The following is a 25,038-nucleotide window of genomic DNA, read 5'->3' on the forward strand; positions in this document are numbered from 1 at the left end:
GGCACAGTTGAGTGCCTGAAAGGACTCTAGCCATGACTGCCAACGGATAAATTGATTCTACAGCTATCAGTGAACTGAAGCCTTTGCCTGTCAATATAGTCCTCATCTTGGCCGGCCGGATAGGCTTCCGTAGGCGGGGCCGGCCGCGCGCTCCACTGGCGTCTCCGCTGCTCCTGTTACGTTCTCCCCCCCTGGCATCAAGACCTGTATATACAGTAGTCAATGATCATTCATTGTACGCGTCGGTAATTATAATGGTTCTTTAATTTGTACCTCCTTCATTTTCTGCTCAGCTCCTAGCAAGATGACACAGCAATGGGCCCGAACGTTGGTACGTGCTCGCGCCACGCGTCGATCATCGCCTTCCTCTCTCTCAATGAAATATTTAAGATGGCCGCATGAACCATTAAGTCTTCACTTATTGGCCACTGGAATATTCCAGATAAATCACGCAGTGTACTCCACCTCAGCTTGTGACGCCTTCCCAATTGCCCCCGCTCATAATCATTCCAATTTCAATGGTGTGCGCATGGGTTACGATCCCTATAATTACACTAGCGGACACTGGCTTCGTGACGACAAGGAAGAGCGAGCCTCTCGTTACATCAAGTTTGACTTTGATGCCCTCTGTCGCAAGATCCTTGATCTGTCGCCCAAGGCAAGTTCCATCATAGACTGTCAGAAGATTGAAGGGGGCTTCAATAGAGTCTTTGTCTTTGAGCTTGATAATGATACACGACTGGTGGCGAAACTCCCATTCGCGCTGGCTGGTCCATCGCGGCTAACCACCAGCTCTGAGATCGCTACTACTAAATACTGTAAGCCCTTGCTATCATAAGCTTGCTTCACTAGCTAAACATGCACTCTCCTTCAGTGCAAGCCAATACTACAGTTCCTATACCCAGAATTCTTGACTGGAGTGACGATGCCACGAGCATCAATAATCCCATTGGCAGCGAATACATCATCATGGAGCATGCAAATGGTGTTCAATTGCATAAGAAATGGCATGAAATGTCTGATAAGCAGCGTGTCAAATGCATAGACGCAATCTACCGGAAGCTTAAAGAAGTGGTTGACCTGCAGTTTCCGTGCTTTGGGAGTCTGTATTCTATACACAGTCCCGTATGCCCTGACAATAGGCATCCGCTTGATGGAGACTTCTGTATCGGGCCACATTGCGAGACCAGATACTGGAACTTTACAGCTTCACAAGATCTTAACCCAAACCGGGGGCCCTGTAAGTTACTCAAGCCAAAGTCTATGTCATGACTTATGACTAACCAGGGGTAGGGATCAATCTTCAGCAGTACTGTGATGGCCTTGTTGATGCTGGTCTGTCGAGGCTTCCCACTGTTGATCTAGGAAGGAGAATGCGGCCGATGTATCACGGCTCAGTCGAAACACATAAAATCCTTCTAGCTCATACACGAACTCTATTGAGATGTATGTCTCAGGATTCTCGGATAAGAGAGTGTGCAACACCGGTGTTGTTCCACCCGGACCTCCACAAGAGGAACATTTTGTTTCAGAGGATGATCCTTCTGTGATAACTGGTATCATTGACTGGCAAGATGCTAGCATCGAGCCAGCATTTTGGTATGCGGATGAGATTCCTGACTTTGCAACGGAGAACGAGGTCTGCACCAGAGCATTTGATGTCTGCGCCCAATTTCTCATACCCACACTCTCAAAACCGAGATTGATGGACCAAAACCTATTTCGACCATTTCGCTACAGTTACAGGACATGGAAGGATGGCGCTGTGGCACTACACCACGACTTACTTGACACATCTCGAAATTGGGGAAGGCTAGGGTTTGCAGGGCGATGTCCTTACGCATTACCTCCACCGCCTGAACTCGCAGATCATCAGAAGAAGTATAGACTTTTCGAGGCAGCGCATAACCTGCGTTATGATCTGGCAGGCTTGCTCAACACTGCCACTGATGGCTGGGTGCCAACGAGTGACTGGGAGGCGGCGCAGACAGCGCATCATGAGATGTTTGGGGGAATGCTGCAGGCTGTATTGACTAATCCAGACATTGATGATCCTTATGAGCCTGTGAAGGACGAAGAGACACTTAGATCCATATGGCCATTCGATATCTAGGATCCCTCTTTAGTCTATTTGTCTGGATAAAGGAGTCCTCCCACAATACCCATGACATATCACACTATTTAGCGCCTATCTTACAGGGCTACCTACTGCCCAGGGCGCTGAAATGATAATTCACAGTTTCCAAAGATGGTTTAGATTCCGCAATTGTCAAATTAAGAACATTAACATTCACCGGCGGACAGATCAGATCAACAATCTTCTTTTGACAAAAAGTGGTGAGTGAGGTATGACCCCGACAATGGGGCGCCACTTCTCGCCTCCCGGGGGGAAGCAGCCCAAGTGGTCAATGCACAGGCTTCCAGAACAGCGCTGACGAAATACACTGTGGAGGGCGGGCAAGTCGCTGATGAGGATATGGATCTACTATTGAATCAAGATCCACCTTGTAGTGGGCTAGTTTAATATCCGCAAGTGATCGACCTCCCGCGTGTTCCCCCGGTTTGTCCCTGTCAGCAAACTTCGATAGTCGATCGGCTAACTTCTCCGTCAGATGCTCGACCACGCGTAGACCTCGTATCCATGAGCTAATAATGCCCTTGCTTCAGGAACCCCCTGATGCCAGTGAGGCGATCCTCTGCCGTTCATATCCTTAATCGTGCTTCATTCAGCGATCCTTCAGTCTTTCTCCGCATCCGCACTCTCCCCTGCATATGTTCCCACTTGCGCCATCCTGGCCATGGGGAGCAAATCGGAGGCCTGAGCGGCCTTGTTGGCCACATTGTCCTCGCATCCACGTCCAGATCGTCTTCTTCTTGGACCCTGTGGGTGGCGACCCTGGGCGACTTTGAATAAATAACCCACTAAACCCCTCCCCCCCCTCACCATGACATGCCCATCTTGTCAACCATGTGTTCCCCTCACCCATGCTCCTCAAACGCGACACCCCTTCAGGGCGCCTTCTTCCCGACATATACCGAGACTCCCACCAAGTCCACGTCTTCACGGCCTTTGCCGCCATCGCCTGCTATAATGCCATTGAACTCGTCATTCTCTGTCTCTCGACCTTCAAACGCCGAGGGAGCCTTTACTTCTGGTCCCTTCTCGTTGCCTCCCTAAGCATCGTCCCGCAGTGCGTCGGGTATATTCTCCTCTTCTCCCGACCCCAAATATCCCCCTACGGTTCCACCACTCTTATCATGGTCGGCTGGTGCGGCATGATAACCGGCCACTCACTCGTGCTCTGGTCCCGTCTCCATCTGGTTCTCCAGGACCCCACAACCCTTCGCTATCTTCTCCGTCTAATCATCCTGGACGACATCCTCCTCCAAATCCCCATAACCGTTCTCTTATACGGCACCGTTTCCACGCAGTGGGAACTCTTCAATTACGGGTACAATATCATGGAGCGGATCCAGCTCGTCGGCTTCTGTCTCCAAGAAGGTCTCCTGTCGGGTCTGTATGTATGGGAGGCAGCGAAACTGCTACGACTTCGACCTGAAGACCGACATCGTCGTATCCTGGCGCAGCTGATCGGGATCAATATCCTGGTCTTGATCCTTGATGTTGCCGTCGTCGGCATTCAGTATGCGGGCTACTATGCCTTGCAGGTCATGTTCAAGCCCGTCGCTTATAGCATTAAGCTGAAGCTGGAGTACGCTATCCTGGGTCGACTGGTGAATGTTGTCAAGAAGGTCAACACTCAGGAGTCACTGAGTACGCAGGGCTTTGATATGCTGCCTTCGTCTTCGGAGGGATTGAGACCGAGGCTGGAGCCCCATGTACATGGCCCTGGTGGCTTTCTGCACCCTCAGAAGGTGTATACTTCGTCTCGTGGCTCATAAAAGCCTTTGTATATAATGATTATAGAATTTTACGGCCGTATCATGTCAGATGTAGTGCTTTGTCTCCTTTTCAATTCCTTATAGATACTTGATGTAGCCTCGTGGTGCTTGGTATGCCCTCTTCATCACTTCCATAAACACGCCTTTTCGATAAATCACAGTTTCTTTCCATCGAATGCTAACTTCCATAGACCTTCAAACCATCCCTCCTCGACACTGTGCTAAAAACACCACTAGCAGTGTACACAAACGCCCAACTCTATCTCAACCAATCCATGCACCATAACTCCAGCACCATCATCCCAGATACCAAGCCATCAACAACATAAATCAGAACGTCCTGACACTCTTCAGATCACACCAACTCCCATGGATCAATACTATTATTCCTCACTCTCTCCCGATCCTCTAACTGCCTCACCCTCCTCCTCAAAATCCCCAAATGCATCTCCATCTCTGTAACAGCCTGTCTCAGGAACGGCAAGTCATCAATCGTCTCTGGTCCCAGCGGAAAGGGAAGAATACTCCCATCAAGACGAGAAGTACCGGGTGAGGAGGTGAGCAGATCGCTTTTTTCTGATTTGATTCGCCGCTCCGAACCACGCTCTAAATGACTGTTATAGCCCATGTCGCTTCTGCTAGGAGTCAGTGTCGCAATCCTCGGTCTCAGATTATACGGCCTCTGCCGAGTAAATCTGCTCCCTCGTCTCCGACTACCACCACGACCGCGACCACGACCAGCAGCGGCAGCAACAGGCACAGCAGTCAAATACCTTCTGGAACCAAACGGCGGCGGAGTCATAGGTCCTGCTCCAGCTCCGCCTTCACTCTCAATCTCATCCTTCACCCGACTCGGTGTCTCAGGTTCTTCAAGCTGCGTATCTGGCACAGCACACACAGACACATAATAATCAGCTTCCACACCTCCCGAGAAAAAACATGAATAAGTACTTACTAAGACTACACCCCCTCCTACTAAACCGACACGCCGCACAAGCGCCATGCACACCCATCCCCTCCCTCGTATCGAACCCCACCACGCACGTCTTCCACACGCTCTTACCCACCCGGCAATGAACGCACGGCTCCAACGGCTCGCATCCCCGAGTCTGCGCGAACGCCGCAGTCAATGATACGACGTCCTTGAGCGGGCGGCGGAGGGGCTCGCCGGTTTCGTCGTCGATGCGCCAGTCTAAGTGTCTGAGGGCGGGCAGTTGATGGTACTCGAGCATTGAAGAGCTGGGGCGTGCGCCGAGGAGGGGGAGGTCGTCGTAGGTGATACCAGGGAGGCCTGGGTTTGATTAGTTGATTGGTTTGAGTAGGAATTGGGGAAGGGGGGTTTTTAGTACGCTCTGAGGGGATTTCGACCCGGATGTCGGGGATTGGACTAGGATTGTGGTGGGTTGGTGGTGAGGTTGAGAGATGAGGTTGAGGTTGGGGATAGTTAAAGATGCGGAACATGATTGGTGCTGGTTGTTGTGGTTCTTGCATTTGGTAATGTTTCTGTGTTTCTTCAAGAAAGGAGATATGAGATTGATGGAAGGGGGGAAGTTGAGTTGGTAGAGGAGAGGGAGGGTCTCGATGATGAAAGATATAGAAGAGGCATGATTATGGTAAGGAGTGTGTTACTTGCTAGCAGCATCGGGGCTGATTGTAGGGCAATGTATTATGGTAGCAAGTGGGACTGCAGTGAATGTCATAGTGGTTCTATATGCTGAGATGATGTATCAGTGGTTCTGGGTAAAGTCAGTTCTGGAAACCATATACGATGCGATTTCCTGTTGTACCGAGTGTAACACTTGGACTCGAGTCCAAATTTATACCAAGGCCGAATTCCAAGACAAAGGTAGTGACTGACTGGACTGTATGTATGATCTATCTAGATGTTCAGGATGGTGTTCATCAGGGGAGTTTACTTAATGGCAGGAGAGCTGGCGAAGGTTCCGGTGGTGTCCGGCTATAACGACTTATGGACAACGTCCCCTGGACAGTCTGATATACAGATCTGAAGCTATCAAGTATATATAAGATGAAAGCCATTTCTTCGAGATCACATATGACGAGATACTATTCGATGAGTTGAATCAAATCACGGAAAAGCAAATTATTCAAGACTATACATCGAGCTTCTTTGAGGTTTAGGTTTGGGTTCAGCGGAATTCCACAGATAATTGAGCACGGGGCCCAGGAATAACAATGAATCCAGCAGTAGTGGAGTGGTCAAGGCCTGAGACTGGAAATCAGGATTCACATGCACAGTTGCTCCTGCCACAGACGACAATTGCTCTACGTCTCACCTTGAGCTCCTAGTGGCTCTATGTAGAGTTCACACTATGATTTTGTATCAGTCTTTTACCCTTCACTTACATCTTACCCTTTCCTGAGACGGATGGACGGAGTCTCATTTGGAGACTTAGTAGCTCTCACCTAGAATGGTAGCCAGCCTCAGGAGATCGTGAGAAATGATATTGGAGGATATAGACGTTTTTCTGTCTTTCCTTGGACTCGTCTATCCCCGATGAGACTGGCAGGCCGAGATATTTCCGCGGTCTTCTCCCTCGCATCTTTTTCGTTGGCATTTACTTATGAGACAAGGTACGCTGGCGGACACAAGGGCTATTGACGACGGGATCGTAATGATTCGCTTATAAGAGTAATAGAATGATATCAATGTAATTGGACTCATGTTTGCCATTACTATAAGCTACCACTAAGGGCCCAGTTCTGGACTACTGTACTTGTTAGGGAATCCTTCATAAACCCTGACCAATATTATCCAGCAACTCAATTGAGGCTGTTCCCAACTGGAATTAAGCACCGAAATATCTTCCATCCTTCCCATCTACTTTCCCAAGCAGCAATTCCCTCAATGCCTCATCAGCACCAACCAACTGTTCCATCTCCTTCGCGAACCCCTCCTTCGCTTCAATCGCCCCTTCATCCTCGGCAACCTCCTCATCTGGGTTCTGCAAAGCCATTCTCAGCAAATAGACCACGCCCTTTAGCTGCATCTTCAGTTTAGTCAAGTCTTCCTTTTCGCCCTCTTTCCCTCGCTCTGCGACCTCTTCATCCGCCACATTGATCCAGCATGCCGCCACGGCACCCAGAATCTCCCCTCTCCAACGCCAAATCCTCGGGTGTGCATTCAGAATCACGGCCCTGGTAACAGCCACTCCCGCCAATAGGAGAGGTGAATAGGCTGTCCCGAAGGGATTAGACAGTGTACTGTAGATGAGCGGAATTATTTCCTGTAGGTATTTTGTTGTGTGAACCGTGAGATCGAAGAGAATGTCGTGTATTTTGTTCAACAAAAGAGTAGATAATCTCGGATGCGGGAACGAGGATAGTGTAGATTGCGTCCCACTGGAGGGAGTCATGGTGCTAATGTGGTGGAAGGAGGATATGAGGTTCTCGCGAAGGACTTTCGTTAGCTCGGCGGTGTAGGTTTGTTTATCCTTTGGTAAGTAGCTAGTTTTAAGAAGTAAGAAGAGAGTTGGATAAGCTGTGCCTAGGAGACGGATGGAATCGGCTTCGGGGGTTATGGTGGGTAGGGAGAGGAGGCAGGGTTTGATGGCGTCGATGAAGACAGAGGAGAGGTTGGTGCGTTTAAGTATATCTGATTTGGCTTGCTGAATGGGGTGTAGAAGGTGGGTGAGAAGTGTGCAGCCGTCGGCTTTGTGGGGGTTGGTCTCATCGTCAATTAAGGCGAGAATTGGTGGGACGAGGAGAGGGAAGTGGGATTCTAGACGGCTGATGTCGTTTGCCTGGAACCTGTTAAAGATGAGGGAATAGGGTACTTTGAGAGATAATTTACCTGATATTGTGTTACGATCCAGGAAAAGACGGTCGTCGCGTAGACGTCTGACGATCGCCATGGTTTCGACTCGGGGTCAAGAATGCTGGTATCAAATCTAGGAAGTGGGATGGGGTGCATGTCCTTGCGACCCGCTGCTGTGATAGCAGGATTTCTGGATCTTGTGAAAAGAGGTCGGATTTTGTCCTTGAGGATTGTTTCAAGGACAACCCAGAACGATGCATCTGGTGTCGAGGGTGATGTTGTGCGAAACCTCTCAAGAAATGCAGTTGACGCTGTGCGTGACTCGTTTGTCGTCCATGGGTCGGCTTCGGAGGTGAAGCTTGCCAGTGCGAGAACGATGTTTGGCACATCTACTGCTTTATGCATCGGAAACAGAGAGCCCAAGGCTGCAATCACGGAGATTGATAGTGATAATCTCAGCTTATCTTCATGCATAAGAGCTTTCCTCTGTTCTACAAGCGGGTCAACATATTTGAATTCGTGAGGGGAATGAGGTGTCAGCTCACCACTGGGCTCTTCAATCGATTCCGCATACACTGCAGATGGAAGGGCATGCCGACTCGCCCAGGCATAGATGTGGTTTGCTGCCGCGGTATCGGACTCGGATAATTCCTCAGAGTTTCGAAGTCTCAGGAACTCCCGAGCAAGAAACAGGTTTTCAGATGCCTGAAGTGACCAGTTAATTTCCTTCTCTCGGAGTATCAAAAAAGCAGCGTATCTTACAGCTGCATTGTCTGTGTCCTCGTGGGCTGAGACGGTGTCCCATAAACGCCTCAATTCTCCAGGGACGACGAGCTTGTCCAGCATCGAGTCTGGGATGCGCGCATCACCGCGGCGTAGGCACTCACGCGCCGCCGTTCGTAGGTCTTCCACTGACATGCCCAATTACCCCACTATCTACTTAAGAATGATGTTCGCGGGGCGGAGAACAAAATGTCCATAGAAAGTTAGATTGGGGCAGTTTAGTCGGAGATCCATCGCCGTCGGGCAAATTTACCGAGCGGTAAGAGACGGGAACCGAACAATGGCCCTACAGTGTCCCAATCAGGCATCTAGAGATTATTGGACCAGTTACAGTAGGTAAAAAGGAAATCATCATCCAAGAAGCAGCCATGTTAATTTCTATTACTATGTAGCGATGCCTAGCTCTTCTTTTCTACGGGATAGCTCTTCCAGCACCTTTTCCTTGTCGGTAACCTCCGGGTGCAACAGCTGCCATTTGATCGACATATCCAAAGCTTTCGACATCCAGGGACCAGTCTTGCAACCAAGAGCCTTCACAATCTCTCCGCCGTTGGCGAGGGGCTTCAGCTCAAATGCATCCTGTAGATCTTGCTCTTTGATGTAGGAGAGGAACCGGTCGTACGATTGCAGCACTGCCATCATGTAAGCATCAGTTCCTTTTAAGGACAACGGGCACGGAAAAATCCTTACCGCTAGTAAACTCGCCGCCACGCATAATTTCTTGGAGAATGGAAAGGAGTATACAGAGCCTCCAATCCTTCTTCCACGAGCGAATGTGCAGTCCGACCTGCTGCCGCGCCTCTGCTGCAGTGCCATCCATGCGTCCCTCGAGGACAGAGTTCTTGACATCGGTGATGGCCTGCCAGTTGTGTGCCGCATCACCGATGACGGCGATGGTTTTGTTATCAGCTCGCAGGCTGTCTCGGGCTACTTCTGCGGTCCGTGCCGGGAGAGGTTTCGCCTTGGGTCCCCTCGCAACGCGGGACGGGATACTTGACCACGGAGCAAATGCTGCAATCACCCATGCGTAGTATGATTCGAGTTTGTCGCGTATGAGGAATTGGCGAACATTTACAGTAGCTGCGTTGGTTTCGTCTTTCAGAATTTTCTCCAGCGCATTGTATGCAAGTGCCCATGATGAGGTATCTGCTTGCGCATCATCCTGATGATTGGCAAAGATAGTCGGGTACAGCCCAAGACTATCAATGAATTGCAGTGCACCGCGGGGATCAGGACCTAGAAACTGTAAGCAACAATCAATCCTCACTTGGACGCTACACACCTTGAAGCATCTTCTCTATCTCCTTACCCACCCGTTCTCTGCTGATCTTCAGCTTGAGAGCCTCCCCAATAAGTTCATTTCGCATTGCCTCCTGGGTCTCCCTTTCAATATTGTAACCCAATCGGCTGGCAAACCGAATCAAGCGTAGCACACGCAGTGGATCGTCCTGAAAGGTTTGATATGGTTCCATCGGGGTACGGATAATCTCCTTCTTCATATCCTCCAGACCTCGTCCAGTGAAATCCTCGACTATAGATTCGTTTAAGTTATAGAAAAGCGCATTGATCGTCGCATCGCGACGCATCGCGTCTTCCTGGGCTGTTCCAAATTCCATCTGTGGATTTCTGCTATCTTCCGAGTAAGTCTCCTTCCGTAGATTCACCAAATCAATATCCAAGCCGAATATTCTTGTTGTGACTGTCTCCAGGTGTTTGGACTTCTCTGGGTTCGCCTCGATTTTATGTAGGCTAGCAATCGCATGCTTCAACTCTCCATTGGGCTGCTCTTGTCTGTACTTCTCCAAGTTTTCTGGTCTATCCATATACTCCTTGAGGAGCAAACCAAACTGATACCCCGTCATATTGTTAATACCGACGTCAACATCATTACTGCCCACCCCTAACAGCTTGTCCCGCACCCATCCTCCGGTAAATCGCAGAACCGTGGGCTCCGCATCGCGGCGTCCTTCTGCAACATTCTTTTCATGTATGTATTTCGCAACATCGAGTAAGAGCGATTTTAATGTCGATTCGAGAGGGGTAAGTCTAATGATGGGAAGGGTGTCCGCGGATTGAGCCATGGTGTCTCCTGCAGCGCCCTGATGCGGGGCAGCTTCAGGTATGCGTCGCCTTTTGTTCGTTCGCTGAGGGGAGAGGCTGGAGGATCTCCGACGGCTCATGGAAGAGCTGTGCGGTACAGATGTAGACCTGAGGGTATGAATACAAGCACGGGGTATCAACGGGGAAATTCTGCGAAGAAAAAGAGATTCAGTCGCGGCGGAACCATCAGTTGGCGGAGAGAGAGGGACGGTCAGGCGGAGTAGGCGGCGCTTGAGAGGCAGGAAGAAGAGGGATGTTCTGAGCATGGGTAGCAGCCATCCCAGGATGAGTCAAATGGGCTGACGAGTGATTGTACTCTAATGACTCATGAAAGGGTCAGCCTTGTGTCACAGTTAGAAGCAGAGCGCATCGCAGGGAGAGTGGAGGGGATCAACAGCAGCGCCTGAACAATTAATTGCCCGGCAGATCAAGTGGAGGATCATCACCGCCTTCCGGGCTGTCAACAACTCAATCCATTAACAATGAAGCTGGTCGCAGCTCTCCGTTCGATGGCAGCCTACTGGTAAACCAGTCTGCTTTCCTGATTTACTTCAGTATCTATATATCCCGAAAAGCAGTGGTCAAAAGAGTGCATCACCATCTTCCTGCCCCCCGACATTAGCTGCCGCGAGGGACGCATTAGCCCAACGGAGCTGTTCGCCCGACTTGCGCTCTGGGATTCGCCCGCGGTGACTTGGCTTCAACGCATCCCTACAACATTGCCGGATTCCTCCCGTCATTCCGTTTCTCCTGACAATCCGCTTCAAACCTCACCACATCACCCCTATCTCTATCTCTCTCCTGTGGGATCACTCCCCACCCGGTCCATGGGCTCTAGGGTCATTTCTATTCTTGTTAACAGCGCATCTCACGCCACTCGGAGTCCATGACATCGCCCGGAGATGCGGCTCCGGTCAAGCCTCCGCCGTCATTCTCGCCCGGCGTACCACGTGTCGCATCCAAGTCGAGATATCCAAATCAGCGCCGCGACTCGTCACCGGCCCTTGATGCAGACCTGGTAGACTCGAGGATCCGATCCCCGACCCCGCCCCTGACGGCCACGACGGCAGAACTTCCGATTAGGTCCGCATCACCTCGTGCTCCTTCTTTCCGATCGTCGACTCCACAATTAGCTCGATCATCCCTGGGATCGCCGGTAGAAGGTCGTTTCGATGGCGCAGAGGAAATTCGATCTTTAATCATACGCTCGTTCTCCCCCGTGGTTGGGGTATACGCATCAGCGGACACCGATGAGTTGGTGCGACAGAAAGGCTTCGCTGGTGGGTTCTGGGAATTGATTCGCCCTTTCGGCGAGAATGTACCAGGCAAGTTGGTCATTAGGGACAGCGTGGGGTCGAGTCGTGGCTGGGAAGACTACGGGGTTCGCTTCGTGAACTTGGCCAGCAACATCTCGCCCCCTACCAACTCGAACTCAGGGCGAAGCCCCTCCCTGGCACAGGTGGAAGAAGTCTTGGAGAAGCAATTGGGCTCGACAGATGATCCGCTGGGCGGATCAATGCGGCCCATAAATTTCTTGAGTTTTCCTACAACATCCCCTTTATACAAAGTATATCTTCGACACCTTCTGTCGATATCTTCGGCAACGCCGCATGAAACCTTTCGACATCCAGTGGCCAGCGTCATTGCTATTAGCTCACGCAATACTGCCCCGCTTGAAACTCTCAGGCAACTGTATGCGGATACGAGCAATGGGCCTCGGAGGTTGCCAGACTGGTGTCACCCTGAATACCTCCGGTACTACGTGCTCGTGCATGACGAGGATCGGGATGATATTGCCGAATCAACCAAGCTTTACGACCAAATGAAGCGTCATTTCGGGTTGCATTGTCACTTGTTGAGGCTGCGCAGCAATCAGTGCGTAGTTACCGATGATGATAGTGTCCGAGTTCCTGAGTGCGAGTGGCTCTCGCCTCCAGAGCGACTTTCGGGTGGAGCTGGTACGACTAGACCCCTGCATTTACATTCCCGCAAGCACTAACGAACAACAGAGCCTTTGGTTGACCTGGATACTAATGGTCTTTACCTTTTCGACTCCGATATTATGGCAATCAAAGCCTTTATTCGAGAGCTAGTTGCGCAGTCCGTAATACCATTCATGGAAAACCGAGTCGCTGTCTGGAATGACCAGGTGGCCTCCCGTAGGCGTGGTATCAGTGGTCGATTCATGTCAATGTCACGGAGATGGGCCGGATTCGGAACTGGCTCTCGTTCCAGTCTTACATCGGGAGGGGCTAGCGGAAACTACGATGTCGCCCACGGTTATTATAGACCAGACACGCCTGAAGCTCTGCTGCGCAAAATGGCTGATTTCGCGTTCATGCTCCGCGACTGGAAGTTGTCAGCATCTACGTACGAGCTTCTTCGGTCGGACTATGCGAACGACAAGGCTTGGAAATATCATGCGGGTGCCTACGAGATGTGTGCCGTCAGCATGCTTCTTAACCCTGCCGCAATGGGGACCAAGGTCAAGCTCGACGGAATCGATCAGATGTTCGACACGGCATGTTATTCGTATCTTACAAGGTGCTCGGACGCACCTAATGCACTTCGTTGCCTAACGTTAGCTATGGAGTTGTTGAAGTCTCGCGGGGGTTCGGCAGTGGAAAGCGCCGCTCGATGGGCCATGCGGGCCATGGACCTTGGGCTAGTGGGATCTATCGGTCAGGGCCTATTCAGTGAGCGTGTGTCGGCATGCTATGCGGCGAGATCACCGGTGAGCGGAATGAAATGGGGCTCTCGACGTAGGAAAGCTGGAATGTGGAGTGTATTTGCCGCCGATACGTGGCTTCGTCTGGGAAAGCCATCACTAGCATCGGCAGCTCTCGAGGAGGCGGAGCGGCTATATGCAGATGTATTGGATAGTGATGGAGGATTTCCGATGCCCGAGATGCAGACATTTGTTGACAACCTGCGACACGCTGTCAAGGTCGAGTACCTTGAAGCCCGGGGGCTAGATACGAGGGATGAGGCAGCCACTGCTGAAGCACTGGGCACGGAAGAAATCAGCGAGAAGCTGGACCGACGCATGAATCGCAAGTCTTTGATCTCGAATCCATTGGACTCGGGCGGTCTTGGTCCGGCGCAAGGCACGAGAGATGATGACAATGCAGCCAATGACGACTTCGAACGAGCTTAGGGACGCAATTATGGTGCGACGGGCGCATAGGTTCATACAAATATAATAGACATGTGTCAATTAATGTTTCTCTACGTGTTTACGCTTAAGTTGCATTCATCACTTAACTGTAGTCCTAAACATATCCGTAGTACTGTGATGGTAGACTCTTACCGCCTCGCAGACCGCTCAAAGCGGCAGAACCTAACGAACCTCGGTTTTGTTTTAAATAGAAAAAATATCATATTAATGTTAATATCAATAGAAATTATGTTAGGTCTTCTATCATTAGAATCTCTTCTATTATTAGAAGAATTTCTATCATTAGAAGAATCTTGACCTAAATATCTTTTACCTTTCTATGCTATTTTAAGATGAGGATTCGGTAATTTCTTATTACCATTATTAGTAGGAGGTCCTGATATGGCATTCCCTAGATTAAATAATATTAGTTTCTGATTATTAGTACCTAGTTTATTATTATTTGTATTCTCTGCAGCCTTTATTTCAATTTGCAATCAAAACGCAGAACCCTCTGCTCAAGCTCCTTACAACATCTACAGTTTTATTTATGCACGGTTTTCAAGGTTTTGAATACTTAGTACCAGTAGCTGTAATTAATGTAGCTTATGTTATGGCTTTATGATTTAGACCAAGTTATTTAATTTAATTTTATTTTACTAATAATAATATTACTTTTAATATTTTTTAATATTTTGATAAAGAACTTTGATTTGCTGCTATTCTAGTAAATCAGAAATTTACTAATAAATATGAACAAACACCAACACGCTGTTAAAATCTCGGATTTAAGCGGATTTTGGAATATACAGTCCTTAAAAGCAACGGCCGGAAAACTGTACGTTTAGGCGGTGGCAGAAAATCATCGCTGAGCCCGTCGGAGAAGACCAACTCACGTGATACAATCTTATCGATAAGGCGACCTTCCCCGACAACCAGCGCTAAGGACGAAGTGGCCCATTTATTGACATCAGATAGTCATCCCGATACTACCTCAGTAGCACCACGCACGCACGGGGGCTATCCAGCCTACACCGACGAGGTGTACACTTCCTGTATTGCGAATACTGATTATAGACCACATTATAGACATATCTACATCCCTTTTCTTACTGTCTCACTCTACATACTCATCTACCACTCACCACAACAACCACAATGACGACCCTCCTTCAATATATCCTCTCGCAGGACTCCTTCAGAAAGTCCGTCCAGCCTCAGTTCTGTCCCCACTCTTGAATTGTTCTTACTAACATACCTTCACACAATAGAAACCGCCTCCCCTCCCTCTACTCCGACTTCCCCATCCACCGCAAGACCAACCCCGAGGGATACACCACCAACATCACAGCCTGGGCACATGCCCTAACCTCCGCCGCAAAGCACGGCTACATCGCTCCACATGGGCCTGCCTCGAAGGGCAAAGCGAACCACTTGATTCTCAGAGCTGATGAATCCTTGCTACGTGATCTGGAGATCCCGGAGTGTGGACGACCTGTTGCGCTGGGAGCAGTTTTCGTACGTCACAATGAAAAGGATACATGAGAAAATGCGGCGTTCATATTGACTAATTGTGGCTCTGATGTGATACAGGATGAAGCGACAAGGAATCGAACCATGGTGCCGCTGCACCTTTATCGAACTAACCCGGCGAGCTTGCGTAAGCCGCAGTGGGGGATTGATACATCTGTGTTGAGCCCATGGGCTGTGATGAGCTGGGGGATGAAGCAGTTGAAAGGGGCTGTGATTGGATCTGAGGAGGCGACGCCGAGATTACAGCCTCAGGAGTTGGTTTTGGTAGAGAATCTGAAGGTAGGTAGATTGGTTTGGATTTCCATTGATGGTTGGTGTGGGTAAGGCTAATGAGGTATGTTTATAGGAGGCTGCAGACCGCGTAGTTAAGCACGCTACGGGGAATAGTCCGTCGAAGACTGACTTGGTCTACTCGAAGGAGAGCTTCGTGAGTGAATTCGCTGGTGTTCTGGATGAAAGGAGTCTCCTGTCGGACGCGGATATGGATGTGCTTTTACTGTATATGTCGCGTGATAGCGGTGCTATTGCGTATGATGGGAAGGCATGTATTATCTCATTCATATATTTGCGCTTTTTATCTATCCCATGCAAGGCGCTAACTATGCTGCAGACTATCAAATTCAGAACCAGTGACGCTCCAAAAGATATCACAGAGCAAGATACCGCCGTCGCCTCTATCAAAACGCTCATGGCGACTATGACCAAGCAGGTGGAGAATCTGGAGAACAAAATCACTGAACTGAATTCAACTGCCAAAATGGCGCTGCAAAACAAGAACCGCGTTTCGGCGCTCTCGGCTGTGCGCTCTAAGAAGCTTGCGGAGCATAATCTGAAACAGAGACTGGATACTCTGATGCAGCTTGAGGAGGTATATTCCAAAATCGAGCAGGCTACGGATCAAGTGCAATTCGTGAAGGTCATGGAGGCAAGCACAGGAGCCCTTCGAGGCTTGCATACTCAGATCGGCGGTGCGGAGAGGGTCGAAGATGTGGTGCAAGAGCTGCGTGATGAGATGTCCAAGGTGGACGAGGTCGGAAACATCATGAACGAGGCTGGTCCACAGATTGATGAGACTGAGATCGACGACGAGCTGCAGGAATTGGAGAACAAGGAGCGGGAGGAAATGGAAGAGAAGGAGGCAGAAGAGACTCGCAAGAAGCTTGCCGAACTTGACAGTCTCCAGCAGGGCGCTCAGGAAGCCGCTCGCAGAGCAGCAGCAGAGCGAGCCGTGGAATCGGAATTGGAGGACCGCCTGTCTCGGATGTCGGTCGAGGAGGGTCCCAATACCACTGCTTAGCGCAAGACGATGAACAATCCTCCATGGCCTGGGAACCTGCGCAATCCGCATATTCTAGGCACATACACCAAGTGCAATTAATTTTGCGCATTGGTCATCTGGCTATCAACTGAGCCCTGTAGTGTCTGCGCTTGGACCTCAGGGACAATAACGGTTTTGTCATCTACAGTCAACTTCTCCGGAGGGTGGGCATCTTCCGTCGCATGCATGGCTTCGGTATGCTCAACAACAGGCACACTCGAAGGCTGATACGTTGTCGGACTGGCAAGCTGGTCGGTTGCCTGATTTGTGCCTACAGGTTCTTGTGGTATCGTGGTGCGCACCTGCGCTTCGCTCTTTTTTCGCGCATTGGCAATGAGCCGCTTGAAGTCATCGTCATGACTCGTTGACCACGCCGCCGCATCAAAGTCTTTGCGCATGACAGTATCTGTGACGTCCCCTGATAGTTGCGCTTGGCCGCCTTGCGTGCGTTCCCAGATATCCAGTTCTCTCAGCAATTCCCTTTTGGACTTTGGCGTTTTGGAGTCGCAGTTGGCATTCCACAAATTCATCCACTCTGTGTGACGTCGTTGCAGAAGGGGCCTCGGGCCCGTGTTCGGTATACCCAAATCTTTTAACTTCTTTCGGAGCACATTATCTTTCAATAGAGAATAGTTTATAATGGGCAGTCGTTCTGGTGTTTTATTCAGGGCGTCTTTTGCTCTCTGCGACGGTTGTGGCATGGGTTGTAACGATCTATAATTCCGAGTTAGAAGCACACATGTAGACACGCTCCAAAAGACATATCTTACCCAAAATTCATTTGTTTGGGCGGCGCGGGCTCTCCAGTGCATGTATCCAAGTGTCGAAACACCGCTTCATTCTTCATCCTCCGGTTGCAGATTGGGCACGCGACCAGTCCGTCGTCTTCAGTGGCGATTAGCATGCGGCGCAACTGTGCCGATGAGCATACACACCTGGAACATATTCATCATCATTACTATCCTCAATCACCTCAATCGCAACAGGATCTTCCTGAGAGCCAATTCCCCGAGTTTGCGATCGAGTCCTGACGCCCTCCGCAGCAGGCCCATCTACAGCCTCGACCTTTCGCTTCTTCGGTGCGGGTTCCTCCGACTCTCCCTCCTCAGTATCACTCCCCCGCGCAGCAGCCTTCCTCGCCAGATCTAAAACATTGGGTCTAGCATTCTGGAACGCCTCAACCAGTTCCTGAACAGCCCAGTTGCGCCGCAACTTCAATTCCTGATCCGAGCTGCGGCACGCGGGGCATTTGCCTTCTGTGCTTAGACACCGCCGAATGCAAAGTGAGCAGAATGTATGGCTGCACGAAGTAATCACCGGGTTATCGAAGAAGTCCTTACAGACCTGGCAACGGAGGGCGGATTCGAGAGGCGCGACGAGTGACAGTGGCGTTGTAAGCCAATCGGTCGAGTCGGGGAGGTCGAAGGTCTGGTCCATAGGGGTGGGTGTGTGAAAGCTGCGGCGACTATCGAGGTATCATCGGATATACGGACAGGTCTAGGGAACAAAGGCGGAGTGAGAGGAGTTTCTAAGGCTGTAATGGACACTAAATGGCAGTTGGCGATCACCATAATTGGTTATTGTGATGGATCGGAGAATGGCTGCGGTGCCAAGACCCGCTGACTGATACGCGTAAAGTGCTTCCAGAACGCGTCGTCCATATTCTACTCCGCATCGCATGTTGCTTTGAACAACGCCGTTTTTCGCACACGATCAAGAGGCTGCTGTCATCATGGCTGTTGCTGATTACAAGAGGTACCTTGCTGAGAATGTCCTCAATGAGCGACGCACGGTGAGTGACGTCTATTGTGCTGCAAGCTAGATATCCACTCACAGCTTCGGCGCATACTACAGGTCACCTACCGGTCCTTAGGTCGAGCCCTTCGGGTTCATAGTACCCTGGCCAAGCAGTATGTCTATATGCGAACTACATGTGTTTTTACACAGGAAACACTCTGATTGGTATTTGAAAGGATGCTCTTCGATTTTCACCGTAACGAAAACAGCAAGAAGCCAAACAGCGTCAATGCGACTTATATTATTACGGGAGTTCAGAAAGCGCCCGAGACTCCTTCCACAACAAATGGCGCTCAGGACAGCTTTGATGGAATTCCCCAGAGCAGTCCCTACATTAGCAGTTCGATGCCGAATCAGGACGTCGCTACGGATGAGATCGCCATGTCCTCGGTTGTGCTTGTGCGAGAGGAAGACTTGGAGGGTACATGAAATTGCTTCCACGATGTTGCACAAAGGATGGAGCCTGCTAACACAGCCTGTAGATGCCAAGACGACCTTCCAATCAGTCTCATCGATATACGTCTACAGCCTTCAGCCAGCGGTACTCCAGGATCTCAATGTCTTGACAGATGTCGCGAGTGAAATGATTGCCAAGCATGCTCAGGAGGATCCTCTAGAATACGGCAAATCTTGGGGCATGATCCAGGGCAACAATGTCCGGGTAAGACGTGCCCTTGCGCTTACATACATCTCTGATTCTAATGCAATTTGTGCTGCAGAGAAGAACCGGGGGCCGCCCTCCCGTTCCAGCCCCCGCTCAGGCTCCAGCTCCTCCCAAGACGACCATTCCAGCTAAGCGTCCTATCAAGAATGAAGAGACACCACAACTAAAGAAAGAAACTGAAGCCGAGGCTGCGAAGCCAGAGCCGACGACTAAACGCGAGGAAACACCGGCGTCTACTAAACCGACTGAGAAGACAGCTCCTCCGAAGCAAAAGGGCAGTATATTTAGCTCCTTTGCAAAGGCCAAGCCGAAGCAGAAAATAGAGGATTCAACCACGCCGGCCACTTCTGCTGCCGAATCGGTCAGTTTGACTTTACCCTAATTGGCTTGGTATTGAGTGACTGACGATCAACCAGGCCGAACCCAGTGGTGCTGAAGATGGTGAGTGTTTACCGTCTATCTTGGCCTTTGACACGACACTAATGAGTAGCAGTGGTTCTAGACGATGCATCGGACGGGGATGAGGAACCTGAGGAGCTTTTCCGGGACTCAGGGAAGTCCGCGTCCGCCGGTACACGTGAGTCGCGGAAAGAGCGTGAAGAAAGGCTCAGAAAGATGATGGAAGATGATGGTATGTTACCTCCCTGTTATCGTTAACTTTGCTGACTGGTACCAGACGAAGACGAAGACGAAGAAATGCCTGACGCTGCACCCTCACCGGAAGAGTCTAAGCCTATCGACGAGCCGCCGCGGCCGAAACAAGCTGAGCTCAAGGAAGAAGTCACGGTTAAGGGCGGTCGTCGCAGGGGCAGGCGCCAAGTCATGAAGAAGAAGACAGTCAAGGACGATGAGGGCTATCTGGGTAAGATCATCCGGTGCTACCTGGATATCAACAGCAGCTGACTGGTTGGTGCTAAGTGACCGTTGAGGAGCCAAGCTGGGAGTCATTCTCAGAAGACGAGCCAGCACCGCCTCCTAAGAAGAAGCCCGCTGTGAGCGCGCCCAAGGGCAAACCAGCAGCGAAACCAGGACAAGGCAGCATTATGTCCTTCTTCTCAAAGAAGTGAACAACTGTCGTGGCTCTTGAATAGTCGCTCGTTTTTGAAACCGCGTCATGACCGATTGTCTCTGCCTCTGATGCTCAGACACCATATCCTGGGCTTGTCCACTATATACGCTGGCAGAGACTAGTGCACCTCAGCACTCCCAAGAAGACATTGGCGTATGCAGTGCAATGAACTGATAAAACCTCAGGCACTTTCAGCGTCAAACCAGACCAATTTCTCACGCCTGGTCACATCATCATAACCATCGGCACCAAATAACGAACTGCTTGTCACGAGTCGTCAATATCTGGTCTGCTGTTTCCCCTTCCTACAGTCCTTATACGGTTCCTGCATACAGCGCTGCATGTATAGTACATAGCTTCATTATTTCTGTTCGACATGCAAAGCCTTTCCAATTTTCAACCTACGTAATAGGCTCAGTTCAGGTACAACGGCGTCATTCAAAATCAGATAGAGCTTTGACTACAGATATATGCCAAGCATTTTCGGCGTTCTTAAAATGTACCACCTTCGAGTATTGATCGTCATGAGTATGACTGGCTCTGATAGCCGTGGATAACAGCCATGGGTGAATCCATCATTTTCAGGCTCTACTATGCCAGCGAGACAAGTCCCAGTTCTGGGCTAAAGTCAATGCTTCGAAGCCTAGTATGATAACGTTCATGTTTTCTCCAGGCGAATACCGTCCTGGGATATGATCGACAGGCTAATGCCGGCATCTAATATGAAAGTGTGTCAGGCGACTAGGACCGAGAAGACCTGAACCATCTGCTGATCAGGACACCTGTGAGTCGGCTAACTAGTTAGTCGAGCGAAGAATTAGACTTGCCGAGGCTGGTAGCTGTATAATTCAGATAGCAGTGAATGCGAGTGATGGATGCAATGAGCTGATACTGCAATAACGTATCAGCGCTGTGAAGGGTTCAGTGGACATTCTGCAGGGTGAGGGTGACTAGTATGATGGGTGGAAATACTGCAGGGAATCCGGGGGATCATCGTTGAAAATCGGCTGTTTGCGATCTTCCCCGCATTCCCCTGCCTTCCCCTGTCATCCCCCAACCGGCCGACTTCAAAACATGCCGTTGTTCCCCCTAATCCCCTTCAAATGGTCAATGGCACTCTCGATCATCCTTCTGACCTCATAATATTTATTCACCATAAGCGAGAGTCGCTATCCAGCCGTCAAGATGCGCTCGTTGTCGCTGGCCATCACCCTCGCGGCCGGCTTGGGTGCAAGGGGAGCTGCAGGTCGCGATGAGCCTTCCATTCTGCGTCGGGCTTGTCCAGACTACACCTCTTATGCTTCTACTGGACAGTAAGGGATCACGCCTTCGATATAAGCTCTGTATCAGCTTGCTCATACTTTCCTTCACTTCCAGTGCCCCATACAGCGGTGGTCCTCTAAATCTGCCCTACCAAAGACCCGCAGCAGAATGTCGGACCTTTGTCTCAAATGCAGTAGAACAGGTCATCGATGATGTGACCTCGCGCATGGTAGACAAGGACATGGCTCAGCTGTTTCGCAATGCCTTCCCCAACACACTGGACACAACCATCCGCTGGCACGTCAATAGCACATCTACTACTTCCTCCTCTAGGAAGATGAGGCGAGATAGTTCACAATGGCAAGGAGCCCAGACCTTTGTCGTGACCGGAGACATCAATGCAGAGTGGCTACGCGACTCGACAAACCAATTGACTGGCTATCAGACACTTGCAAAGAAGGACCCAGCTCTTTACAACCTTATTCTCGGGGCCATTCACACGCAGGCCGAGTTCGTCATCCAATCGCCCTACTGTAACGCATTTCAGCCCCCTCCGCCTAGTGGTATCCAAGCAACAAACAACGGCCAGCAAGACACCGTGCACCCAGCATATGAGCCCTCCGTTGTCTACGAATGCAAGTACGAGCTCGACTCCTTAGCCAACTTCCTCGCCCTGGGCAACGAATTCTACGAAAACACCGGCTCCACCGAATTCCTTACCAGTCGGTGGTACCTCGCCCTGGACACACTCCTGAACACCACCGACGCCCAGTCCCAGCCAACATTCAATAGCAACCGCCAGTATGTCCAGAATCAGTACACCTTCCAGCGCCAGACAACCCTCGGCACGGAAACTCTCAACCTCGCCGGGATCGGGAACCCGCTCAATGGAGGCACCGGACTCATCCGCAGCGCATTCCGTCCTAGCGATGACGCCACTATCCTGGGCTTCTTTATCCCCGCAAACGCCATGATGTCCGTGCAACTGAAGAAGACCGCGGACCTGATCCGCGCTGCTGGCGGCGACTCAGCCCTCGCATCCAATCTTCAAACCCGCGGAGAGAACCTCGAGCAAGCAGTCCGCCAACACGGCATCTTCAACCACGAGAAGTACGGCGAGGTCTACGCCTTTGAAGTAGACGGGTACGGCTCGCGCATCTTCATGGACGATGCGAACATTCCATCCCTCCTAGCCCTGCCCTACCTAGGCTTCGTCGATAAGTCCGATCAAGTCTACCAAAACACCCGCAAGATGATCCTCGACCCTAATGGAAACCCATACTACCTCACTGGGTCGGACTTTCACGGCATCGGTGGACCTCACAGTAAGCAATGCCCCCGAACCCCCAAAACTCTGAGAACCAAGATTAGTAACTAACACGGACTCATCACCAGTTGGTCTCGAAAACGCCTGGCCAATGTCCCTCCTCGTGCAGGCACTGACAACCGACAACGTAACGGAGATCACCGAGTCTCTGAATATAGTCCGCAACTCCAGTCTCCTGGGCTTAGTCCACGAGTCCATCGATGTCAACAACATCAAATCATACACGAGACCGTGGTTCGCGTGGGCGAACTCGGTCTTCTCTCAGACTATATTGAAGGTCGCGGCTGAACAACCTGAAGTTCTATTCGGAGACGGAGCAGAGCCATATGTCATTTCTTAGATAATGGCCACTACCTTACCTTGATCATCGGCATAGCGTGTGTATAGTGCAGTGTGCTATAATATACCCGGCCTGTTTATTCTTGGGCTCTTTGAAATACCAACAGCAATATCAATATTGAAGTGAACATGAATGACTTGACTTTAACTTTCCTTTCACACAATGCATAGTACTAAGTATATATACGCTCCATACAAATCATGCAAGCCATTCACACAATATAATCCTGTAAAATATCTACACCAACACCCTCCTCAACCCCTCCGTCCCACCAAGTACCCTTCTCCCCGTAACCGGACACCTTCCCTTCCCACTCTCCCACTTCCCCCGTCTACTCCTCGACTCCTTCATCTCCTCCTCATCATCATCACCCTGTTTCACTTCCTCACCCCCCTCCAAATCATCATCGGCCCACGCAGCGCCCGCACCCTCCCCATTCATGAAATCCAATTGCCGCTGATGCTCCCCATTCAACCAGTGGAAGATACACACGTAGCAAAAAACATACCCCGTCTGACACGCCGTAGGGTTCGTAAGCGCATTCAAACAGATCGGGCACGCGGACGCGACATCCGATTCCGGCGGGGGAAGTGGAACAGTGAAGATGGGTAGATACGAGGTAGCCGAGATGGGCGGTTGGATGCGTGTGCGCACGGGAGGGGCTGATTTCAATGCTGATTTGAGGGTTGGGGATGATGGCTGTTGCTGTTGTTGTTTCTCTGTGGCTGCGGCCGCGGCGGCTGCCTTTCGCTTCTCCGAGGGAGGCGTCATTCCCGCTGCGACAGGGGCAGGAAGGTCCAGGACCTCGGTTGCTTTGCGGGCGAGCTGGCGCGAGAAGTCACTTGCGTGCCACCATTCGAGGAACTTGAGGGCGAAGATGGAAGCTGGGAGGAAGTAGCGGAGAGAGGTGAGAAGTTGGGGGTAGAAGTTCTGCGGGCTGAGGAGGCCCAGGAGGCCGGAGCCAGGGCGGGTGCGGGCGCCTGCGCCACCGGGACCTGGGGGAGGGGGCTTGGGGTCGAGGATGGAGGCGATGGCCCGGTGGTCGGCGGAGCTGAGACGACGGATGCGGGTGCCGATGAGCCAGAGGAAGGGGGAGGAGTATTTTGTGTTGTCGAAGAGGTAGGCGAGGTTGAAGGCGAGGATGGAGAAGTAGTATGCGGCGTTGACGGAGGGGTAGATGTTGCGGAGGAACCACTTGTAGTAGTGGAGGAGACGTTGGCGGATTGTTGGATTATGAGGGAGGTCATCGCCTGGGTTGTATCGAGGGCCACCGCTCATAATTAGGGATGCTTGTGGTGCGGCGTGGATGTCGTAGCCTTCGTCGAGCTTGCGCTTTAGGTAGGGAATTCCGACTAGGACGAGGAGGTTCTTCCAGACGTCTGAGGTGCGGAGCTTGAGGGCTTCGCGGACGGGGCCTGGAGCGCCCAGCTGGGCACGAGGGATCTCGCCATTCTTGGTGAGGAGGACTCGTTCGCGTTTGAGGGAGTAGAAGTTCTCTGTGAAGGAGCCGCCGAAGGTGCGCAGGTAGTAGCGTTCGACGACGAGGGAGAGCAGCGCGTAGATCTCGTCGTAGGAGTTGAGAATTCGAAGGAGATATCGTGGATGGCGATGGGTCGCGACGGCAAGGATGTATCGGATTGAGGGAGGCAAAAGGTCGGACAGCTGTTGTTCGGCGAGTAGCTCTGCGATGGGATGCGGGTTAGTCGAGTGTTCGTTGACATAGCTTGGGGTGTGCGCCAAGGGCACGTACCGAACAGCGATGGCTTCAGCTCATCGAATTCTTGCTGCAGACTAGGCAGGTATTCCATGATGGGGACAGGACGCCAGTCATTGGCCCCAAATGGAAGAAGCAGTTGGGATGGGCGGACTGGGTGGAGGATGGAGAGAATGCGGAGGTGCAGCAGCAGCAGCAGCAGCGGTGGATGCCAATCCGATGGCGGCGAGATGAGCCGAGGCTCATCGGTTTCCGTCAGCCAAGCCGGATCCACCGTCACATTCATATCCAC

At 51.0% G+C, this 25,038-nt stretch overlaps 11 protein-coding genes across 11 annotated transcripts; 6 read left to right on the forward strand and 5 right to left on the reverse strand.

Annotated features, from left to right (window-relative positions):
• Window positions 1–304: 304 nt before the first annotated feature.
• An04g08640 (uncharacterized protein) lies at window positions 305–2,113 on the forward strand (the record flags this gene model as incomplete). Its single annotated transcript, XM_059747722.1, has 5 exons — window positions 305–331; window positions 443–818; window positions 875–1,240; window positions 1,294–1,384; window positions 1,423–2,113. 5 exons carry the CDS (start codon window positions 305–307, stop codon window positions 2,111–2,113), a joined length of 1,551 nt encoding a protein of 516 aa, XP_059600667.1.
• Window positions 2,114–2,985: 872 nt separating this feature from the next.
• Window positions 2,986–3,903, forward strand: An04g08650 (uncharacterized protein; the record flags this gene model as incomplete). Its single annotated transcript, XM_001402186.1, has 1 exon — window positions 2,986–3,903. The coding sequence occupies one exon, from the start codon at window positions 2,986–2,988 to the stop codon at window positions 3,901–3,903; it is 918 nt and encodes a 305-aa protein (XP_001402223.1).
• Window positions 3,904–4,258: 355 nt separating this feature from the next.
• On the reverse strand, window positions 4,259–5,364 carry An04g08660 (uncharacterized protein; the record flags this gene model as incomplete). The annotated part of the gene is made up of 2 exons (XM_059747723.1): window positions 4,259–4,777; window positions 4,987–5,364. The coding sequence occupies 2 exons, from the start codon at window positions 5,362–5,364 to the stop codon at window positions 4,259–4,261; spliced, it is 897 nt and encodes a 298-aa protein (XP_059600668.1).
• A 1,349-nt stretch (window positions 5,365–6,713) lies between these two features.
• On the reverse strand, window positions 6,714–8,599 carry An04g08670 (uncharacterized protein; the record flags this gene model as incomplete). Its single annotated transcript, XM_059747724.1, has 3 exons — window positions 6,714–7,667; window positions 7,718–8,386; window positions 8,444–8,599. 3 exons carry the CDS (start codon window positions 8,597–8,599, stop codon window positions 6,714–6,716), a joined length of 1,779 nt encoding a protein of 592 aa, XP_059600669.1.
• A 249-nt stretch (window positions 8,600–8,848) lies between these two features.
• An04g08680 (uncharacterized protein) lies at window positions 8,849–10,545 on the reverse strand (the record flags this gene model as incomplete). Its single annotated transcript, XM_001402189.3, has 3 exons — window positions 8,849–9,096; window positions 9,155–9,700; window positions 9,747–10,545. 3 exons carry the CDS (start codon window positions 10,543–10,545, stop codon window positions 8,849–8,851), a joined length of 1,593 nt encoding a protein of 530 aa, XP_001402226.3.
• Window positions 10,546–11,450: 905 nt separating this feature from the next.
• An04g08690 (uncharacterized protein) lies at window positions 11,451–13,721 on the forward strand (the record flags this gene model as incomplete). Its single annotated transcript, XM_059747725.1, has 2 exons — window positions 11,451–12,522; window positions 12,574–13,721. 2 exons carry the CDS (start codon window positions 11,451–11,453, stop codon window positions 13,719–13,721), a joined length of 2,220 nt encoding a protein of 739 aa, XP_059600670.1.
• Window positions 13,722–14,879: 1,158 nt separating this feature from the next.
• An04g08700 (uncharacterized protein) lies at window positions 14,880–16,551 on the forward strand (the record flags this gene model as incomplete). The annotated part of the gene is made up of 4 exons (XM_059747726.1): window positions 14,880–14,926; window positions 14,993–15,239; window positions 15,315–15,533; window positions 15,601–16,551. 4 exons carry the CDS (start codon window positions 14,880–14,882, stop codon window positions 16,549–16,551), a joined length of 1,464 nt encoding a protein of 487 aa, XP_059600671.1.
• A 77-nt stretch (window positions 16,552–16,628) lies between these two features.
• Window positions 16,629–18,009, reverse strand: An04g08710 (uncharacterized protein; the record flags this gene model as incomplete). The annotated part of the gene is made up of 3 exons (XM_001402192.1): window positions 16,629–17,286; window positions 17,343–17,457; window positions 17,508–18,009. 3 exons carry the CDS (start codon window positions 18,007–18,009, stop codon window positions 16,629–16,631), a joined length of 1,275 nt encoding a protein of 424 aa, XP_001402229.1.
• Window positions 18,010–18,304: 295 nt separating this feature from the next.
• On the forward strand, window positions 18,305–19,961 carry An04g08720 (uncharacterized protein; the record flags this gene model as incomplete). Its single annotated transcript, XM_059747727.1, has 9 exons — window positions 18,305–18,364; window positions 18,409–18,482; window positions 18,546–18,790; window positions 18,852–19,030; window positions 19,089–19,394; window positions 19,450–19,474; window positions 19,527–19,664; window positions 19,710–19,895; window positions 19,930–19,961. 9 exons carry the CDS (start codon window positions 18,305–18,307, stop codon window positions 19,959–19,961), a joined length of 1,245 nt encoding a protein of 414 aa, XP_059600672.1.
• Window positions 19,962–21,287: 1,326 nt separating this feature from the next.
• An04g08730 (uncharacterized protein) lies at window positions 21,288–23,032 on the forward strand (the record flags this gene model as incomplete). The annotated part of the gene is made up of 3 exons (XM_001402194.3): window positions 21,288–21,415; window positions 21,480–22,690; window positions 22,761–23,032. The coding sequence occupies 3 exons, from the start codon at window positions 21,288–21,290 to the stop codon at window positions 23,030–23,032; spliced, it is 1,611 nt and encodes a 536-aa protein (XP_001402231.1).
• Window positions 23,033–23,269: 237 nt separating this feature from the next.
• Window positions 23,270–24,840, reverse strand: An04g08740 (uncharacterized protein; the record flags this gene model as incomplete). The annotated part of the gene is made up of 3 exons (XM_059747728.1): window positions 23,270–23,366; window positions 23,508–24,714; window positions 24,783–24,840. The coding sequence occupies 3 exons, from the start codon at window positions 24,838–24,840 to the stop codon at window positions 23,270–23,272; spliced, it is 1,362 nt and encodes a 453-aa protein (XP_059600673.1).
• Window positions 24,841–25,038: the final 198 nt, after the last annotated feature.

This window comes from Aspergillus niger (genome assembly GCF_000002855.4).
Source record: "Aspergillus niger supercontig An04".
NCBI classification, from domain to species: domain Eukaryota; kingdom Fungi; phylum Ascomycota; class Eurotiomycetes; order Eurotiales; family Aspergillaceae; genus Aspergillus; species Aspergillus niger.